Source organism: Trichechus manatus, unplaced genomic scaffold (assembly GCF_000243295.1).
Source record: "Trichechus manatus latirostris isolate Lorelei unplaced genomic scaffold, TriManLat1.0 scaffold00026, whole genome shotgun sequence".
In the NCBI taxonomy this organism is placed as follows: Eukaryota; Metazoa; Chordata; class Mammalia; order Sirenia; family Trichechidae; genus Trichechus; species Trichechus manatus.
Genome location: NW_004443962.1, coordinates 10,430,655 through 10,450,938, shown reverse-complemented (window position 1 = coordinate 10,450,938; position 20,284 = coordinate 10,430,655). Strand labels below are relative to the sequence as shown.

The 20,284-nt window shown below is 41.0% G+C and overlaps 2 protein-coding genes across 11 annotated transcripts in view; one reads left to right on the top strand and one right to left on the bottom strand.

The window, feature by feature from the left end:
• The window catches only part of DTX3L (deltex E3 ubiquitin ligase 3L), a 52,649-nt gene that overhangs the window by 10,833 nt on the left and 21,532 nt on the right, over positions 1-20,284 (top strand). The window lies entirely within an intron of this gene.
• The window catches only part of PARP9 (poly(ADP-ribose) polymerase family member 9), a 31,503-nt gene continuing 11,382 nt past the window's right edge, over positions 164-20,284 (bottom strand). For all 10 annotated transcript variants that reach the window (XM_023728810.1, XM_023728812.1, XM_023728817.1 and 7 more), the window contains 5 exons: positions 17,688-17,748; positions 9,318-9,698; positions 8,432-8,574; positions 7,619-7,793; positions 164-1,034 (listed from right to left, as the gene is read on the bottom strand). In XM_023728810.1, coding sequence (XP_023584578.1) covers positions 682-1,034; positions 7,619-7,793; positions 8,432-8,574; positions 9,318-9,698; positions 17,688-17,748 — 1,113 coding nt within the window. In that variant the 3' untranslated portion in view covers positions 164-681. The remainder of the gene's footprint in view (positions 1,035-7,618; positions 7,794-8,431; positions 8,575-9,317; positions 9,699-17,687; positions 17,749-20,284) is intronic.

Here is a 20,284-nt window from a genome sequence, read left to right as displayed (position 1 = left end):
TAATCTTGTCAACCTCATCAATATAACCTCATCACAGTGATAGAATTTATAACACATGAGGAGATCACATATAATCTCATCATAGTGGTAGAGTTTACAAACACATAAGGAAATCACATCAGATAATACAATCATACAATACTGGGAATCATGACCTAGCCAAGTTGCTACCCACATTTTTGGGGGGACACAATTCAATCCATGACAATCATGTTGTACAACCATCACCCATAATCGTTGTCAAATTTTCCATCACAAAGGTGATTTATTTTGATATTTAAAACACTTCATAAGAGTCTCTGGAAAATCTAAAATCATCCTGCTGACCTAATATGTTGTACTATCATCATTTGGAAAAATATAAAGCTTGGATTATGTATTAGAAAAATCTCATTACATGGAAAACTTTTTTTCTCTTGCCTGTAGTAAAGGAAATGGTCCTGAGAGTGCTTTAGTTGGTCCCATCTCAACCCCAAGAGACGAACGCAAAGATGAAGGCACTAAGATGCTAGTATGTGGCGTGTAACTTCAATAACCCAATCAGATAACACATTTGGCATATTCAAACCACTCTTTGAATCACTGGTGGTTAGTTAATCATTTGATTAGTTTCCCTAAAGCAAAGCCATTCCAGTTGTTACAATTATGTGGAGGTTAATAATCAGAGCTGCCTCTTGAGGATCACCCCCAATATGACTGTGAGGAAAGCATCATCTGTCCTGATGAGTAATCCCGTGACCATACTTCATCCTGGCTGCAAGTCCACAGGTACTGGGGCACAGCTTGGGTGCTACTAAAAATAACAAAGGTTTCAGGGCTGGAAACATTGTCAACCACACTGTCATAGCCATCTATGGCTCCAGGACTCAATGGTGGGGGGACAATATTTAACTGACAACTCTGGCAGAAGGACCCTGTTAGAACGTCAGCCTCAAACACATAGATCAGCTTATCAGTGGCAGGGGTTTTCCTGATCTGGTCTGCTAGGTTTTTGAGGTTCTTGGTGAAGTATATGCCAGCTCCATATCTTGACTCTGATAAAAGAAAAAAAAAAAAAAACACTATTATGATCTGGCAAATCATATTATGTATTTGGGTACTAAATGTGTATTATCTCTAAGGTCCTCCAAATAATTGCCTCCTCCTGGTCCCAAGTCCCTGTGTCTGTAACAGACACACAAAGATGTTCTCTTGAGGCAAATTATCATTGATTATCATCAACATAATAATAGCTTACATCTGACTACACCATTAGACTTTCTAGAGAAATCTATGGTTTTCAAAGCACTTTTACAGTGATTATCTTCAGTTAATCTGTGATTTGGGTACTGTCTCCACTTAAGAGATGACAGATGTGAGGTTCATAAAGATTGTGACTCAAGTCAACATTATCAACTAAGCTGCTGACAAAGACAGCATAATGGAGAGAAGGTTCTATTTCTCTTAGAACAACGCTCGACTTTTACCTGCTACAAATAGGGGCATCTCTAGAACTCTTGAGAATAGGGTTAATGCAATTAGCACCTAATAAGAGAAGGCAGAGTGTCTCCCAAACTCATGGGCAGCATATCAAGAAAAGATGTCAAAATAAAGGGAATGTTAAGCGTGTAAAAGTGGTGTCAGTGTGCACGCTGCAATGTTTAGGAAGAGAGACTCTGGATCTGGGGAACATCCATATTCTAGTCACTAGAGGGGCATTCTTTATTGTGGGGCAGGGATAAGTCACCAGTTCTCACCATGGCCTAGCAAAAACCCCACCAAGAATCTCCACATGCTTTTCATCTAGGTGCATGCTCACCAAGCAATGTTCCACCCATCAAGCATTCTGGGTACTGTGACACCAAGGAAGGAGTATCCTAGAGTCAGACACAAGTATTCCAGCCACTGGAAATAAACATTCTACATTCTGGCATAAATAGTTGTGATCTGTCTTATCTTCTCTAGAGTACTAAGAATATCCAAGAGGCTGAGGGTCAAACTCTGGACCGCAAGGTAATCCTTGTTCAATGCTCTTCCTACCTCTACTTAGAAGAGGAAAACTAAAAACTTCCTTGATGCCATATTCTTATTCCTTTCTTCCTTTTTTCCTTCCTTCTTTCCTCCCTCCCTCTTTCTTTACATTTACTCAGGACTTAACCAAACACTGTTTCAGGCTGTAGAGCAGCACTAAAAATAGAAGTGTAACGTGGGACACATAGGTACTTTAAAATTTTGTAGTAGTCATGTTATAGTAAAAAGAAATAGGTAAAATTAATTTTTTTATTTAACCCAATTATTCAAAATATTATCATTTCAACATGTAATCAATATAAAAAGTAATTCAAGAGGTATTTTTCATTATTTTCTTTTGAAGTAAGTCTTCAAAATCCAGTGTGTATGTTACACTTATAGCACATCTCTACTTGGATTAGCCATATTTTAAGTGCTCAATAACCACATGTGGCTAGTGGCTCCCATGTTGGACAGTGCAGCACTAGAGCTTCAAAAATGACTAAGACATGATCCCTGTCCTCAGAAGTTCAAAGGGAACGCCACATATTAAACAGATAATATAGTACAATTTTATGTAGCAAGGGAAAATTTTGAGATAAAAATCAATGATTTTCTTTCCTGGGAGTTTCTTCTAGCCCTTTGTTCCTCCACCTATTAAGCTTTTGCTACTTATTACCTCAGAAAATGTGTGTGTGTGTGAGAGAGAGAGAGAGAGAGAGTGTGTGTGAGAGAGAGAGATCATTACTTCTAATTCACAGCAGAGAATATGGTCTTCAGAGTCAGGCTTTCTGAGAGAGAAAAAGGGTTTTGTAAGCCACATGGCTAGAACACAAAGTTTATACCATAAAATGACAGAGGAAGGAAGAAAAATAGTTTTCTCAGCTCAAGGCAGATAAAGGTTATTCTAGTTGATGGGAAGAGACGAATTAGAGAGGATGTGACTAGAGCTCTTGGGGACACTGAGAAGGGCTCACTTTGCTGCGCCCCCTCCCCTCCTGCAGAGAGCCGTGGGGGTCAAGATGAGGTGGAACAACAGACATCTCAGAAAAATAGGCAGGGCTCCCAAAGCAGAAGGGACCGTTGCCTGTCTCTGCTGGGAGCAGCTTCTCCATGTAGCCTGCTTCCTAAGCAGAGAGTAGAAATAACTGAGGAAGATGTCCAGGAAAACAGGCTAGTACTGTCCTCAAAGACCCCATATCTCAGTTTATAGGATGTACACAAAAATTTCCTGTGCTGCAGGAGGGGTACAGACATGGTCTGGAAAGGGATTCCTTTGGCATGAAAACAACACAGAATGGCCTGTGTAGACCCTACATAGAAGGAAAGGGCACAGGAAATTTAAGCACAGGTGGGTGCTAGTGACCAAAGCCCAGAGTGACTTATCTAGCAAGTGGACAGAGGACAGATGGGGGCAAAGGACAAATGAAGCCCATGAAGCAGACCACTATTACTTCAATGCGTTCCCACCAGCTAGATCACCCTCAGGGAGAAGGGGAGAAAAAGGGGTGAAATCTTCTAGGAACTGAGTTTAAATCTGAAGGCACTAAGAAGATTCTGAAAAGGACTGAGTTCACCTTGTACTGTCAAAATGGAGTTTTCCATATCTGTGGACATGGGAGCATAAGAGCTATGTAAAGTTCTGTTATAGAGCCATAAAGAAAACAAGTCCCACTCCTGAGTTTTGTGGGACTGTAAATTTTTGTACTTGTTATAGATGCTGTAACAAAAGAACGCAAGAAGTGCAGGAGCACAGAGGAAGAAGCAACTCACTGGGCCTGCAGAAGTAGGGGAAGGTGTCAACTGGGAGATGCCATTTGAGCTGTGTCTTGCAGAAAGAATAGGAGTTTGCAGGCTAAAAAGAGTTAGGAGGACAAGCATTGCAGGCAAAGGGAACAGTAAATATAAAGACATAGAGGCATGAAAGTATATAGCATGTTTAGGGAACTTTATAAAGCTCATGGCTAGAGTGCTGAGAAACATAGTGGGTGATTAGGCTGGAGAAATAACATGTAGCTAGAACCTTATCTGCTTTGCTAAGGAGTTTGGTTTTTATCTTGTAGGCAACTGGGAATAGAGATACAAAGCAAAAATGAATTTTCTAGCATGATAATTCTGGTGGCAGAGTAAAGGATAGATATAGATAGGGATGAGTTCTGAGGGAGGGAAAGGACCAGGTAGTAGTCTAAGCCTAGGGGAAGATGAAGTAAGGAAGTGGAAATAGAGAGGTGAAGCTAGGCTGAGACCCTATGAGAATCAATAGGACAGGGTAACTGCCTGGATATAGAAGGGGAGGAATGATAACAAAGTTTCAAGCTTAGGAGACCTGGTAGGTAGATTGTGATGATACTAATCAGGTTAGGGAGTGTCAGAAAAAATAGAGCATATTTCTTAGAGAAAAGCATGGTAAAGAAAAGAGGAGTTGACTTGGAGGTATGCTGAATTTCAGGGCCTGTGAGACATCTAGGTGAAGATGTCCAAAAGACTGTCAGAAATACGGACTTATAAGTCAAAAGACTACCACCCATCTGTCAGTTTGTCATACTGTGGTGGTCTGCATGTTGCTATGATGTTGGAATCTATGCCACTGTCACTTCAGATACCAGCAGGGTCACCCCTAGTAGCCAGGTTTCAGTGGAGCTTCCAGACTAACACAGACTAGAAGAAAGACCTGGTGATCTACTTCCAAAAATTAGCCAATGAAAATCTATGGATCACAAGAGAACATTGTCCGACTCGCTTGCTTTGGACACACCATTAGGAGGTATCAATCACTGGAGGAGAACATCATATTTGGTGAAGTAGAGGACCAGTGAAGCCATGGGAGACCCTCAGTGAGACAGACTGGCCCCATAGATGCAATGATGCACCTGAACATGCTGGTGATTATCAGGATGATGCAGGACTGGGTAACATTTTGTTCTGTTGTACATAAGGTCACATGAATGGGAGTTGACTAGATGGCAGCTCACAACAAGAACTTGGGAGAGAGGCAAGGGGGTTCAAGTTACAAATTTGGAAGTCACCATCATGGAGGAGTTGAAGCCATGGGAATAAGTACAATCACCCAGGGGTAGATTGTAGAGGGAAAAACGTGTCCGTTAGAACTCAGGAAAACATCAATATTTAGAGGATGTATAAGAGATTAACTCACTAGATTATAAATTATGAGGTCAGGAATGCGATATGTTTTGCTTACTGCTGTATCCCTAGCACCCAGCACAGAACCTGGCCCATAGAATGTGCTCAATAAATACTTGTGGAATGAATGAATGAACCTGATAAAGAAACAGACTTTGTAGGCTCCTTCTTGCTACATTCAGTCAAGACCTACAGGCAAGGGGTAACTCAGAACAGAACTGGTTAGACTGCAGCAGAGATATAAAAAACAAAGCTTTTTTAACAGAGGGCCACTCTGGCTATGGACATCCATCTAAATTGACTGAGAGTCTCATAATTTGTAACCTTGCAGGGCTAAAAAAGCTAAAAGTGTTTGCACTCCAAATGAAGAATAGGTAAAAACAGGTTGCAAAACAGCTTCAGTGATAGATAAGTTTGTGTCTCCTGGGTTTCTCAAGCACCTTCAGTTAAGAGGTCTTACCACCCAGAGAGATGAGCCCATGGCACAGGTCACATTAAGAGAAGTGTCTCCAAATTGAGTCTATAGTCTGAATTGCCTCAAGGTAGGAGTGTTAAGCTAAGGGCTAGGGAGATGGGCAGAGCACAGAGGCCAGTAGGTAAAAGACTAGAATCGTAAGGCTTAAAGACTATGTAGAGACAGGATCTTGGTGGAGTTACTGAAGACACAAACTTTGACCAGAAGAAATAGGCCCCATACCTACTGTGTTTTTAAAGGAACTATATTGCTGAAAGAAGCCTGGTGGCACACTGGTTAAAGCACATGGCTGCTAACCAAAGGGTCGGTGGTTCGAACCCACCAGCTGATCCTCAGAAGAAAGATGTGGCAGTCTGCTTCTGTAAAGATTTATAGCCTTGGGGTTGCTATGAATCGGATTCAACTCATCAGCAGTGGGCTTGGTTTGGTTTTGGTATTGCTGAGGAAACCACAAGCCTGGCTGTCAATAGTCTCTGAGGTTATACATGGACCCCTGGGAGTGCATCAGCAGGCCATGGGGTTCTAGAGCATCTTCCCTTGGCCTACTTCAGAAATGATCAAAGGTGGCAATACCTGAGATTTTCCCAGAGGGCAAAACCAGGGCCTTACTCCACTGCCAGAATAGGATGTGATGAGTGGCATGGGCCAGCGAGTACAGTGACTGTTGAGTGTTTTCCTTCTCCCCTTTCAGAATGGGAGTTTTTATTGCAGTTTTCCTTATCATTATATAATGTGTGTGTTTGGAGCAATACCTTGCCTTTAAGCTTCAAGATAGAGAGGACTACCTGGACTTGAGGCTAATGATGGGCCTAGATGGAACTTTGAGACTGTCTTCCATGGAAAGATGGTGTGTGTCTTAGATGTTTCAGGCAAAAAGATGTGTATAGATGTTGGGTAGGCAGTTAGCAGTGTCTGCCACAGTGACTGAAAGGAGAGCACTCGCTGGAGTTGGAAAATAGGACAGTGATGATCTTAGCAAGAGTGGTTTAACTAGAGGGGGCGTGCAGAGGAGCCAGTCACAACGGCTTCAGAAACAAATAAAGATGTGGATTCTTAAGACTGCCAATGAAGGAACCAAAGTGATCATAACTTTCCCAGTTACACTCAAAGACTTCTTGGTGGGAATTCATTTATCTGTTTTTACCCCCAGATCGTCTATGTTCAATTTTTACCCCAGGTATCACCTATGCTCTCTCTGGGGTAAAAAGAAGATGATTTCCAGACCCTTTGCTTTCTAGAAACCAAGACTATCAGAGTTGCCTCCACAGCAAGGATCAGGCTACATATTTTCAAAGGCAAAGATAAAGAGCTATGTATTTAATGGACCAGGCAAAATCAAGCTACACTGCTAGGCAACCTCCCTCCTCCCCCATGATTCTTCCTAAAGTTCTCAGCTGCCTTTGGAGAGATCTAAAGGCAGAATGTTCTCATTGTTGGGTGAAGAGGAAAGGCGACAATATAGCAATGAAGTACACAATACTTTTTGACAACTGAAAAGAGACATGGAAGCTACAATCCACTCCCATGGCTGAGAAGGCTTTTAAAATGTTATTGACTTCACCTGCTGGATGATACCCAATTCATTCATTATCTGGCTGCAGGAAATGAAGAGGATAGAAAAGACTAACTTCATTAAATTCAGGAAATTTAAGGGATGAAGATGGTTCAGTGGTGTTGATAGTAATTTTGGTGAAAGATAACTAAGGAAAAAAAAAAAAAACCACTCCAAGGAAGGTGCTCCCTGCAGATAGAACACAGCAACACAGAAAGGAGAAAAACAGTGACCTACAGATCTTATTGCTCACACTTTCATCAAAATAAAACCCAGCATCAACAAACGATATAAAGGAAAAATAAAAAATACGATCCTTTCCAAATGACTTCACCTCTAAATCTCAGTTGCAAATAATCCCCTCCCCACAGCAACAAACGTTATTAGTGGTGAGTCATCTGTTGATGTCTGCGCACCAGTTCCCACATAGAGAGCCCTGACTGTGAGGGGCTGACACCTACCGCAGGGCATTTGGTACATTCTTTGAAAGCCAACTCTGCAGACCATATTGCAGAACTGGTGTGGGACTCGATGAAACAATCCGTGGCTCACAAGTACATTACGTGACCTCCCTGCCATCATTTTCTTCTTTGCTTGGAAGACAGTATTCAGAACCTCATTGTTTATCTTCTCTACCTGTAACCCAAGGAAATGAAAACGGATAAAGAGATTGGAGAACTGCTAATCAAACTGCCTGTTACACTGCTTCAAAAGTAAAGGTGCTTCCGTGCAAATTCCTTTGCATACAATTTGCTTTTCATATAAAGTCATATAGGAGTCTCTCCTTTCCCCAGTCCTTGCCCACTTTGGCTTCTATCTCTTCAAAGCTCCCGATCCAGTCCCTTCTTTGATAAATTCATTTAATAAAAAGTCCAAGAGCAATCTCTATGTACTAGGCACTGGTAATGAAATCGTCAACAGGACATCTGCCCTCGTAGTGCTCACAGTTTAGTGAAGGATAAAAATGGGTAAACAATTATAATACAGTATGATAAATGCTATTCCATTTATTTTATTTTGCTCTAAGATAGGCAGATAGCTCTTTCCTGGGTCTTATATGTGCCCTGCTGTACATCCTGACATCATTTCTACCTCCTGATTCCACCTATACCCCTTTTGCCTGCACTTCCCTGCCCTCCTTCCAGTTTTATTCCTAAGATTCCAAGCCAACAAGCAGCTAGCTCAGAATATCAGCAGGTGAGCTTTTCTTGTAGCCACAGAACCAAGTTAATGAATAGACAGATGAGTCAGATCCTCCCCTTAATTAGGCATACCTTTATAACCTGAAAACCACACTTTTCAAACTGTTTCTTTTTATCCTGAAGTGCTTGAGTTGAAAACATTACAGGAAATTTCACACGATTGCTATTTCCTTTCATTTCATCCTGCTTTTTTGGTTGCTGACCAGTCCATTGTCCTAAAAATGAGTAACATAAAAGTTTGCCTTAATTTTCTGTGAGAGGGGAAAGATTTGCAAAGAAAGTTGATGAAGCAAATTCTAGAAAGTTGGAGGAAGAGATTAGCTAGTTTAAATTGTATGCCTCACACAGCTTAGGACATGCAAGGAGAACTGCCATACTGTGAGAAGTCAGGATAAAACAGAGAGGTAGTAAATTAGTTCTCAGGTGGTTTGGATTATGAGGCTGAGGAGATGTGAGGAAAAAAAGTATTAATAGATCCCCCAATGCTGTAATGATAATATATAATCGTGTTGCTCATTCATAATGTTTCTATTTCTACTCAGGATGCCTATTAGTAAAAAGAGATAAGCGTAAGAAGACATTAAGGAATGACAGAAAACACTATGATATTTAACACTTCAAGGTTTTCAATGAGATGTCACGCTAGTGTCTCATTTGATCATTATAACACCCACCACTGAAATAACTAACACAATTTTACAAGTAAGAAAAGTGAAAACTCAGAGAAGTTAAGTGATTTGCCCAATATCACATAGCTAGTAAATAGATCCAAAATCATAAGCCTGTCTTTCACCAATGCTTTCTGTAAGGGGGGAAGGCAGAATACTTGGTACATATATCACTCATAAGGCAGAATGGTTGGTACTTATATTACCCACATACATACATGCATACCCATACCTGATAGAAGGAACAGTTAACAGAGCTGACTTTACTAACTTAATAGAAAGCTACTCACCTAATAAGCTCCAAAGATCTTGCTCCCTTCTTTTTGCCATTTCCTCCTGAATGTCACACAGCACATGTTCAATCTTCATAACCACCTCAATGAGGTCAGCTCGGGCTCCTTTAATCTCTAACTTTGCCTTTCCTGAATCGATAATCTCTGAGATGGAGACACTTGAGGTTTTCTGAAGCCGAGACAAAATGTCATGTTCCTTTGTCCCAAGGTAGAAGATGTGATTATTCTCAATGACGTGGTGCCCCTGGAGTTTCAGCAGCCTGTGGATCCATGCTTCCGCCTCCCTCATCTTTTCCATGTTGGATCCCATCAGATTGATGGCAGGAGAATTAGCTTTGAGCCCATTTTCTCTTTTCTCCTCTCTAGTCCACTGGGAGACTGGAACAAGTGTCATAAGCAACCACAGAAGTCAGGTTTTAAAACAGTGCAGAAGAAAACACCGTAACTAGTGTTTACCCGGAGACTACTGTCACCACTGTCAGCAATCAACACCAAAAAACCAAACCCATTGCCATCAAGTTGATTCCAACTCATAGCAACCCTATGGGACAGAGTAGAACTGCCCTGCCCCGTAGGGTTTCCAAGGAGCGGCTGGTGGATTCAACCTGCCGACCTGTTGGTTAGCAGCCACTGTGCCACCAAAGCTTTGTCATGTCTTGCCCTTTGCTGTGTTGCATCTGTCAGTTCACAAATGAGTTCACCTGTGACCTCATCCTGGATGTTAACCAACTATTATTTCCTGATGAATAGGATTTTCCTTAACCTCTTGCTACTGTCCAGGTTAAAATCAAATATCTCTGGAAGCCACAGAGTTTAAAGAGTGAAAATTCTTTCTTTTCTAAAAAAAAAAAATTTTTTTCTAAATAACATGTTTATTGTTGAAAAATTGGAAAATTATCAAAGTATAATGAAAAGAAGAAATACAATCCCACTACCTGGGATTCTTTCTTATAGCTTCCCTGTGCAGGACAGGACATTTTGGACATCCGGCTGTTTCCCCACCTCCACAATGAGCATCTGAGGCTTGGCTGCTGCTGCTAATGGATATAATATATCCCAGCAGAAAAGGAAATAGCACCTGAGTCCAACCCACCAACATGTACTTCCCCCGCCCCCATTAAAAGAAGAATTTTTTCTGATGGAGTAGGGTGGCTCTGAACCCAAACTGAAAAAAAAAAAAAAAAAAAAAAAAAAACAACAGAGCAACAGACCAGCTGAAAGAAAAATTAATAAGTGAGGTAGTGTCAAGAATATATAGATAGGGAACATCTAGGTCAATTGGCATAACAAAGTTTAAGAAAATGCTCTGCATCCCACTTTGGTGAGTGGCGTCTGGGGTCTTAAAAGATAGTGAGTGGCCATCTAAGATGCATCAATTGATCCCAACCCACCTGGAGTAAAGGAGAATGAAGAACACCATGGACACAAGGAAAGCATTAGCCCAAAAGACAGAAAGAGCCACATAACCAGAGACTTCATCAGCCTGAGACCAGAAGAACTAGATGGTTCCTGGCGACCACAATGACTGCCCTCACAGGGAACACAACAGACAGTCCCTGAGGGAGCATGAGAAAAGTGGGGTGTACAACTCAAATTCTAGTAAAAAGACCAGACTTAATGGTTTAATTGAGACTGGAGGGACCCTGGAAGACATGGCCCCCGGGCTCTCTGTTAGCCCAAAACTAAAACCATTCCCGAGGCCAACTCTTCAGACAAAGATTAGACTGGACTATGGGACATAACATGATACTCATGAAGAGTGTGCTTCTTGAGTGCGCTCAAGTAGATACATGAGGTTAAATGAGCGGCTCTCGTCCACAGGCGAGATGAGAAGGCAGAGAGGGTCAGGACCTAGTTGAATGAACACTGGAAATCTGGGGTGGAAAGGAAGAGTGTGCTGTCACAATAAAGGGAAAGCAAGTAGAGTCACAAAATAATGTATGTATAAATTTTTGTACGAGAGACTAACTTGAATTGTAAACTTTCACTTAAAGCACAATTAAAAAAAAAAAAGAATATATACAGAATTCCCTCAAGTCATTAAGAAAAAGGCAAAAGATTTTACAGAAAAGGACACACAAATGGCCCATATAAATGAAAAGATACTTATCTTCATTGATAATCAGGGAAATTAAAAATCACCCACCAGACTGGCAAAAATTGAGACGTCTCACAATATCAAGATGTAGAGCAACTGAACTCCTATACATTCATGATGGGGTAAAACTGAAATGATCCTATACTTATATAACTTAAAGAGACTTTTATACCAGTGTATCAGCAGATGTGTACAAAAAGTTCACATTCTTGTTTCTAACAGCAAAAAATTGGAGACAACCCAAAATGTCCTTCAATAATGGAATATTATTACAGCAATGAAAAGAAATGAATTTGAGTGACCAAGATGAATCTTAGAAACATATTTTGAGGGGAAAAAGTAAGTTGAGCACTTACTATAGTCCAGACATTGTTCCATGTGCCTTACATGTATTATTTTATTCAATTCTTACAGCCCTATGAGATAGGTACTATTAATCGCCCCATCTTACACACGAGGAAACTGATTCAGAGAGTTATTAAGCAACTTGCCTATGGTTATAGGGCTAGTAAGTAGTGGCCATGGAGTCCCCGGGTGGTGCAAGCAGTTAGTGTGCACGGCTGCTAACTGAAAGCCTGGAGGTTTGAATCTACCCAGCGGCCCCTTCCCCCACGTGTCTTGTCAATTTGTCATACCGTGGGGGCTTGCATGTTGCTGTGATGCTGGAAGCTATGCCACTGGTATTCAGATACGAGCAGGATCACCCATGGTGGACAGGTTTCAGCTGAGCTTCCAGACTAAGACAGACTAGGAAGAAGGACCCGGCAGTCTACTTCTGAAAAGAACTGCTGGTGAAAACCTTATGAATAGCAATGGAACACTGTCTGATATATTCCCAGAAGACGAGCCCCCCAGGCTGGAAGGCACTCAAAATACGACTGGGGAAGAGTTGCCTCCTCAAAGTAGGGTTGACATTAATGACATGGATGGAGTCAAGTTTTCAGGACCTTCATTTGCTGATGTGGCATGATGCAAAATGAGAAAAAACAGCTGCAAACATCCATTAATAATTGGAACGTGGAATGTATGAAGTATGAATCTAGGGAAACTGGAAATTGTCAAAAATGAAATGGAATGCATAAACATCCATATCCTAGACGTTAGTGAGCTGAAATGGACGGGTATTGGCCATTTTGAATCGGACAATCATATGGTCTACTATGCTGGGAATGACAACTTGAAGAGGAATGGCAATGCCTTCATGATCAAAAAGAACATTTCAAGATCTATTCTAAAGTATAACCCTATCAGTGGTAGGATAATATCCATACGCCTACAAAGAAGGCCAGTTAATATGACTATTATTCAAATTTACGCACCAAGAATGAAGAAATTGAAGATTTTTACCAGCTTCTGCAGTCTGAAATTGATTGAAGATGCAATCAAGATGCATTGATAATTACTGGTGATTGGAATGCATAAGTTGGAAATGAAGAAGAATCTGTAGTTGGAAAATATGGCCTTTATGACAGAAATGATGCTGGAGATCACATGATAGAATTTTGCAAGACCAATGACTTCTTCATTGCAAATACCTTTTTTCACTAACATAAACGGTGACTGTACACGTGGACCTCGCCAGATGGAATACACAGGAATCAAATAGCCTACATTTGTGGAAAGAGACAATGGAAAAGCTCGATATTATCAGTCAGAAGAAGGCCGGGGCCAACTGCGGAACAGACCATCAATTACTCATATTCAAATTCAAGCTGAAACTGAAGAAAACTAGAACTAGTCCATGAGAGCCAAAGTACAACCTTGAGTATCTACCACCTGAATTTAGAGACCATTTCAAGAATAGATTAGACGCGTTGAACACTAATGACCGAAGACCAGACTAGTTGTGGGATGACATCATACATGAAGAAAGCAAGAGGTCATTCAAAAGACAGGAGAGAAAGAAAAGACCTAAATGGATGTCAGAAGAGACTCTGAAACTTGCTCTTGAATATCAAGTAGCTAAAGCAACAGGAAGAAATGATAAAAGTAAAAGAACTGAAGATTTCAAAGAGCGGCTCGAGAAGACAAAGTAAAGTATTATAGTCACATATGCAAAGAGCTGGAGATAGAAAACCAAAAGGGAAGATCATGCTCAGCATTTCTCAAGCTGAAAGAACTGAAGAAAAAATTCAAGCCTCGAGTTGCAATAGTGAAGAATTCTATGGGGGGAAATATTAAATGACGCAGGAAGCATCAAAAGAAGATGGAAGGAATACAGTCATTATACTAAAAAGAATTGGTCGACGTTCAGCCATTTGAAGAGGTAGCACACGATGAGGAACTGACAGTACTGAGGAAAGAAGTCCAAGCTGCACTGAAGGCACTGGTGAAAAACAAGGCTCCAGGAATTGATGGAATATCAATTGAGATGTTTCAACAAACGGATGCAGCACTGGAAGTGCTCACCTGTCTATGCCAAGAAATTTGGAAGACAGTTACCTGGACAACTGACTGGCAGAGATCCATATTTATACCTATTCCCAAGAAAGGTGATCCAACCAAATGTGGAAATTATCGAACAATATCATTAATACCACATGCAAGTAAAATTTTGCTAAAGATCGTTCAAAAGCAGCTGCAGCAGTATATCGACAGGGAACTGCCAGAAATTCAAGCCCAATTCAGAAGAGGACGTGGAACCAGGGATATCATTGCTGATATCGGACAGATCCTGGATGAAAGCAGAAAATACCAGAAAGATGTTTACCTGTATTTTATTGACTGTGCTAAGGCATTCGACTGTGTGGATCATAACAAATTATGGATAACATTGCGAAGAATGGGAATTCCAGAACACTTAATTGTCCTCATGGGGAAGCTGTACATAGATCAAGAGACAGTTGTTCGGACAGAACAAGGGGATACTTCGTGGTTTAAAGTCAGGAAAGGTGTGTCTCAGGGTTGCATCCTTTCACCATACCTATTTAATCTGTATGCTGAGCAAATAATCCAAGAAGCTGGACTATATGAAGAAGCACGGGGCATCAGGATTGGAGGAAGACTCATTAACAACCTGTGTTATGCAGATGACATAACCTTTCTTGCTGAAAGTGAAGGGGACTTAAAGCACTTACTGATGAAGATCAAAGACCGAAGCCTTCAGTATGGATTACACGTCAACATAAAGAACACAAAAATCCTCATAACTGGACCAATAAGCAACATCATGATAAACGGAGAAAAGATTGAAGTTGTCAAGGATTTCATTTTGCTTGGATCCACAATCAACACCCATGGAAGCGGCAGTCAAGAAATCAAAACATGCATTGCATTGGGCAAATCTGCTGCAAAAGACCTCTTTAAAGTGTTGAAAAGCAAAGATGTCATCTTGAGGACTAAGGTGCGCCTGACCCAGGCCATGGTGTTTTCAATCACCTCATATGCAGGCAAAAGCTGGACAATGAATAAGGAAGACCAAAAAAGAATTGACGCCTTTGAATTGTAGTGTTGGCGAAGAATGTTGAATATACCATGGACTGCCAAAAGAATGCACAAATCTGTCTTGGAAGAAGTACAACCAGAATGCTCCTTTGAAGCAAGGATGGTGAAACTACATCTTACATACATTGGGCATGTTGTCAGGAGAGATCAGTCCCTAGAGAAAGACATCCTGCTTGTTAAAGTAGAGGGTCAGCAAAAAAGAGGAAGACCCTCAACGAGATGGACTGACACAGTGGCTGCAACAATGAGCTCAAGCATAACAAGGATTATGAGTATGGTGCAGCACAGGGCAGTGTTTTGTTCTGTTGTTCACAGGGTCGCTATGAGTCGGAATCAACTTGATGGCACCTAACAACAACAACAGAGGCACCTTGGAAGAAAGGCCTGGTGATCAATCTACTCCTAAAAAATCAGCCATTGAAAACGCTATGGAGCACAGTTCTACTCTGATACACATGGGTCACCATGAGTTAGAAATGACTTGATGGCAACTGGTCTGGGCATACCAGGAGCTATGAAAAAGTAGCAGGACAGACCTAGAAAAGGGGGACAATGGCCTCCCTTTGAGTAAAAATAAAAGTCAGTGTTTTAGACAACAGTGACAAGTGACAACAGTTCTTAAATGGGGGGAATATTTTTTTAACCCTTGTTCTGCTTAAAAAAAAAAAATCAAACCCACTGATGTTGAGTTGATTTTGACTCATAGCAACCCTATAGGACAGAGGAGAACTGCTCCATAGGATTTCCAAGGAGCAGCTGGTGGATTTGAACTGCCGACCTTTTGGTCAGCAGCCAAACACTTAACCACTGCGCCCGCCAAACACTTAACCACTGCGCCAGCAGGGCCCCATAGGAACTTATATTACTTTTTAGAAAAAATAAAAACAATACATGGTGGTACTTCATTTATTCATAATTAGCAAGATAAATGAATTGTTCTCCTAACAACTAAATTGTTCAGATCACTAAAGGATACCCTTCTAGCACCAAAATATGTTTAACTATTAGTTAAATACCCATTGCCACTGAGATGATTCCAACTCATAACGACCCTATAGGACAGAGCAGAAGTGCCCCGTAGGGTTTCCAAGGAGTGGCTGGTGGATTGGAACTGCCCACATTTTGGTTAGCAGCCAAGTTCTTAACCATTGCACCAAATGGAGCCCTGGTAGCACAGTGGTTAAGCATTCTACTGCTAACTAAATGTTTAGCACCCTAGAGCTCCAAGGGAGACAATATCTGGCAATCTTCTCTCATAAAGATTATAATCTAGAAAACCCTATGAGGCAGTTCTACTGTGTCACATAGGATTGCTATGAGTCAAAATCGACTTGACAGCACACAACAACACTGGTTAAATATTTCCAATGGAAACACACTTCCCTGCCTTCCTAAGCAGTTTAACCTTTCCTTGATGATCTGAGATCATCTTTATTAATGTCAATGATGGTCCATGCTATGATTCCTTTAGAGATGTCTTCAAGAATTCCTAAAGTAAATGGTGATGCTTGCCCCCATTGTTCAGATTAACAATATACAGACATTTATATGCTCCTTTCCTATATCATCCTCACCTAAAACTCCATTTATCTGGCTAGCCTGAATTCCCTGTGGTCCCCCAAATACACACTGCATTGGTGTTCCTCTGAGTTGTCTTCATCCTGGGTACCAAATCCCACCAACTCTGCATATTGAAAATCTTGCCATTTTCAAGCCCAGCTTAGAATCATCTCATCCACGAAACCATTTTTGATCCCTTCCAGTCAAGAGGAGTATCCCCCTCCTCTGAGACACCTGAGGAGTTGGTCCATTCTCTCATTTATCATTATCCCCTGGCATTTGTTTAATGCTTTGCAATTTCCAGAAAACGTTTGCACACAGAATCCTCAATGATCCTAACAATAGTCTGTTATCATTTTACACAGGAATAAACAGGCTCATAAGAGGCACAATCCCAGACCAGAACTCTTTAAAGTTCCCCCTTCTTCACTTCCAGCACTGCTTGACAATTGACCATCCATGGGTGAATTCTTTTATTAAAGAGTAGATGCCAATCATTCTGACCCTAATGGGAAATGCCCTAACAGTTTCTATTGCTCGTTGAATGCGTAGCATTCTTAACAGCATGGAATACTGTAAATTAAAAAGACTACTTCTGAAGTTCATATCTTAGATGTCATGAAGCAATTCCATCTCAGTACGCTCAAATTCCATTAAAGGAGTGGAGTCATGAGATGAAGTCAATCCTTCACCAGCCTCCAACACCGAGGACTGATTTAAACCAGTAATCCCCGAACCTGGCTCAGCAGCAAAATTGCTGAGGAGTATTCAAACATATGCATGCTTGGCCCAGGTCCAGAGTTCCTGAATCAGAATCTCTAGATATATATTTTTTTGTTTGTTTTGTTTTTCAAAGTTTCCATCATGATTGCAATGATTAGTCAGGCTTAGGAAGATTGGGTTAATCCGTTTATCTGGATGTGTTTTCTATAATTACTAATGAGTAATCTAATTTATATGTTCATAGCAGAAAGGGCAGAACTTTTTCTTAGGAAAAAAATTACAGGCATTTCTTAATTTCATTTGTCGTGCTAACCACTCTGGACTACTTACTGCAACTTAGCCTCTCTGTTCATCTCATGAAACTGGACTGAACAAGAATAGAATCATGGTCAGGTCAGGTACAGAGCAGGTTGGTATCTGAACAGGTGCACAACTAAATATATTTGACTTATTTATTCTTCTTTTCCCTTCCATTAGTTCAGATGATCAAGAGTAGACTCTTGGTGGGAGACTATTTCTAGGCTTGTGAATTTCTTACTCACCGCTGAAACTGTTGTGACTTGGTAACATGGACTTATTCTCTGCCATTTCAGCACTGAAAGCCTACAAGAAGCAAAACAACAGAGAGCCATTAGTGGAGTTTTCATCCCTTGTCATCAAAATCCCTTCCTCTACTGCACACACCACACCTGACCTCACGCTCTCTGTTGGTCCCCATTCTCCCTGCCACAAACCTAAAGCAGCTAATATGGTTTGAATTGTGTTGTAAAAAATGTGTTGTAAATCCTAACCTCAATGTGCAGCCCAGGTGGCACAGTGGGTAAGAGCTCGGCTGCTAACCAAAAGGTCGGCAGTTTGAATCCACCAGCTGCTCCTTGGAAACCCTATGGGGCAGTTCTACTCTGTCCTATAGGGCCACTATGAGTCAGAATCAACTTGATGGCAACGGATTTGGTTTCGGGTTTTATGCCTGTGGTTATAATCTCATTTGGGAATGGGTTGTCTTTGTCATATTAATGAGGTAGCATTAGTGTAGGGTATATTTTGAGTCAATCTCTTCCAAGATATCAAAAGAGCAGATAAGGACAAGAAAAAAAGCAGAGATGGAGGAAAAGAGATGGGGTAACATAGATGCCAAGACACACAGAAATTTCCAAGGAACCAGGAAGCAGAAGCTGAAGAGACAAGAACCTTACTCAAGACCGGACAGAGAGAGAAAGCCTTCCCCTAGAGCCGGCACCATGAATTTGGACTCCTAGCCTCCTAAACTGAGAAAATAAATTCACTTCTTAAAGCCATCCACTTGTGGTATTTCTATTATAGCAGCACTAGATAACTAAGACAGCAGCCATTGGGAAAGTCCTGGGGAACAGCAAGTACACTACCACTGTTAGACCATGTAGGGGAAACAAGTATAGGAAAAATGAAAAGAAAGCCAAAATGTGGCATAAAAATAAGGGAATGTATATTCCAAGGTAAAATATATCTGTTCAACAGCCTTTAATGCCCTGCTTACTACAGGTTAGGCACTGAACTAGGAGCTGTGGATATATCATCAAAGAAGACAAATATAGGCAGATGCTCTTGTAATTAACAATACACAAGTTATTTTAAAAAGTTATACACATACATACCAAACTTTATCCATACATTGAATAAATGATCTGTTGTATATGAGTTAATTTCTGTAAAGTGCTTAGAACTGTGCCTGGTACATGGTAAGCATTTGATGTATGTCAACTATTGTTATAATTATCATTATATGACTGTCTGTAGACAAAGACTTGTGCATATGGCCATGCAGATCGTTTAAGGTAGCATCTATTTGAAATAGCGCATTTCTCCTAGGGCTTGAACCAGCGTCTTCTTTGTTCAAAGTTGATACAACTGGTAGTAACTACTTCATTGAAAGATGCTGAGACAAAGACTAGATTACGCTTTGCATCTGAGCTTAACAAGGACGTTCCCTAACCTGTAGGACATTTTCTTCATAAACTGCATTTGCAGCTGCTATTTCTAGAGCAAAAATTCCTCACCTTTACCATATTCAGTCCCTGGAGGTCACAGTAGGGCACTCCTCTCCCCTTTCCCTCCAAGAACTTGGAAATAAATCAGATAACTTTGTTGTTGTTGTTAGGTGCCCTCTAGTTGACTGTGGATTAATAGTCTAGTAAGAGTTGCTGTGTGCAGTGGATAAAAACCAGCTCAATCCAGAAGCTGCTTCAAAAAAAGTCAGGATGTGTTGCAAGGTTAGAAATCAGTAGGCAAAGCTTTTGAAATGAATGTGAAAGAAAGCAGTAACTTAATCAGTAGGGATAACATAAAGAAAGAATGTGTGGATGAGAAGCAGATGGTCTGCACAGAGTATGGAAACGTGGACCCAGTGGCAAGAATTCGGCAGTGTTTTTCCAGCTCTGTCCAGAAGTGAGCAACACCTGTCCTGAGGGATGTCAGCGGTGTGTTCCTAGGGAAGTGTTCCCTATTCTGGGACACGAAGCCTGGCACAAGGAAGATATACAATAAATACTAGTTGAATAACCAAGCGAATGACTATCCATCACTCTTTATAGACACTCAGCTCCACCCAGGACCCTTACCTTCATGAAACACTGGAGAACACGAGGATTTCAGTCAGCTGGGGAGCTATTTACTCACTGCAAATTCATGAATTGGAAAATCTGAGCGCGTGAATATGAACAGCACTTTATTGGGAATTTGGTGTAGTCGGTCTTCCTAAGTCAGATCAACTCTAGACGTCTGTCAAATCCGTTTTCTGCAATGTAGGGACCTTGCCAGTAACGCCTCTGTGAGGAACTGTGTAAACTGCCTTCTGATCTTTCTGTACAGCGTGTCCCTCATTGCAAGACTCATTTAGGAAGAAAAGACACGCTCATCACAAGGCCAGAGGTGCACATATGCATGCAGTATCTCCTTGTGAACACAATTTAATTTTAAGGTTGAAGAGAGTCTGAGGTATATAGTGTATAATGTAAAGTCCTCTGTAAGACAGTTCTCTCTTTTGAGTTACAAAGCTGAAAGATGTATTATCTCTCAAAAGCACAGGATTTGGGTAGACAGACTCAGGTTGGAATCATGGTTTAATCACGATGTCTTAGTTATCTAGTGCTAGTGTAACAGA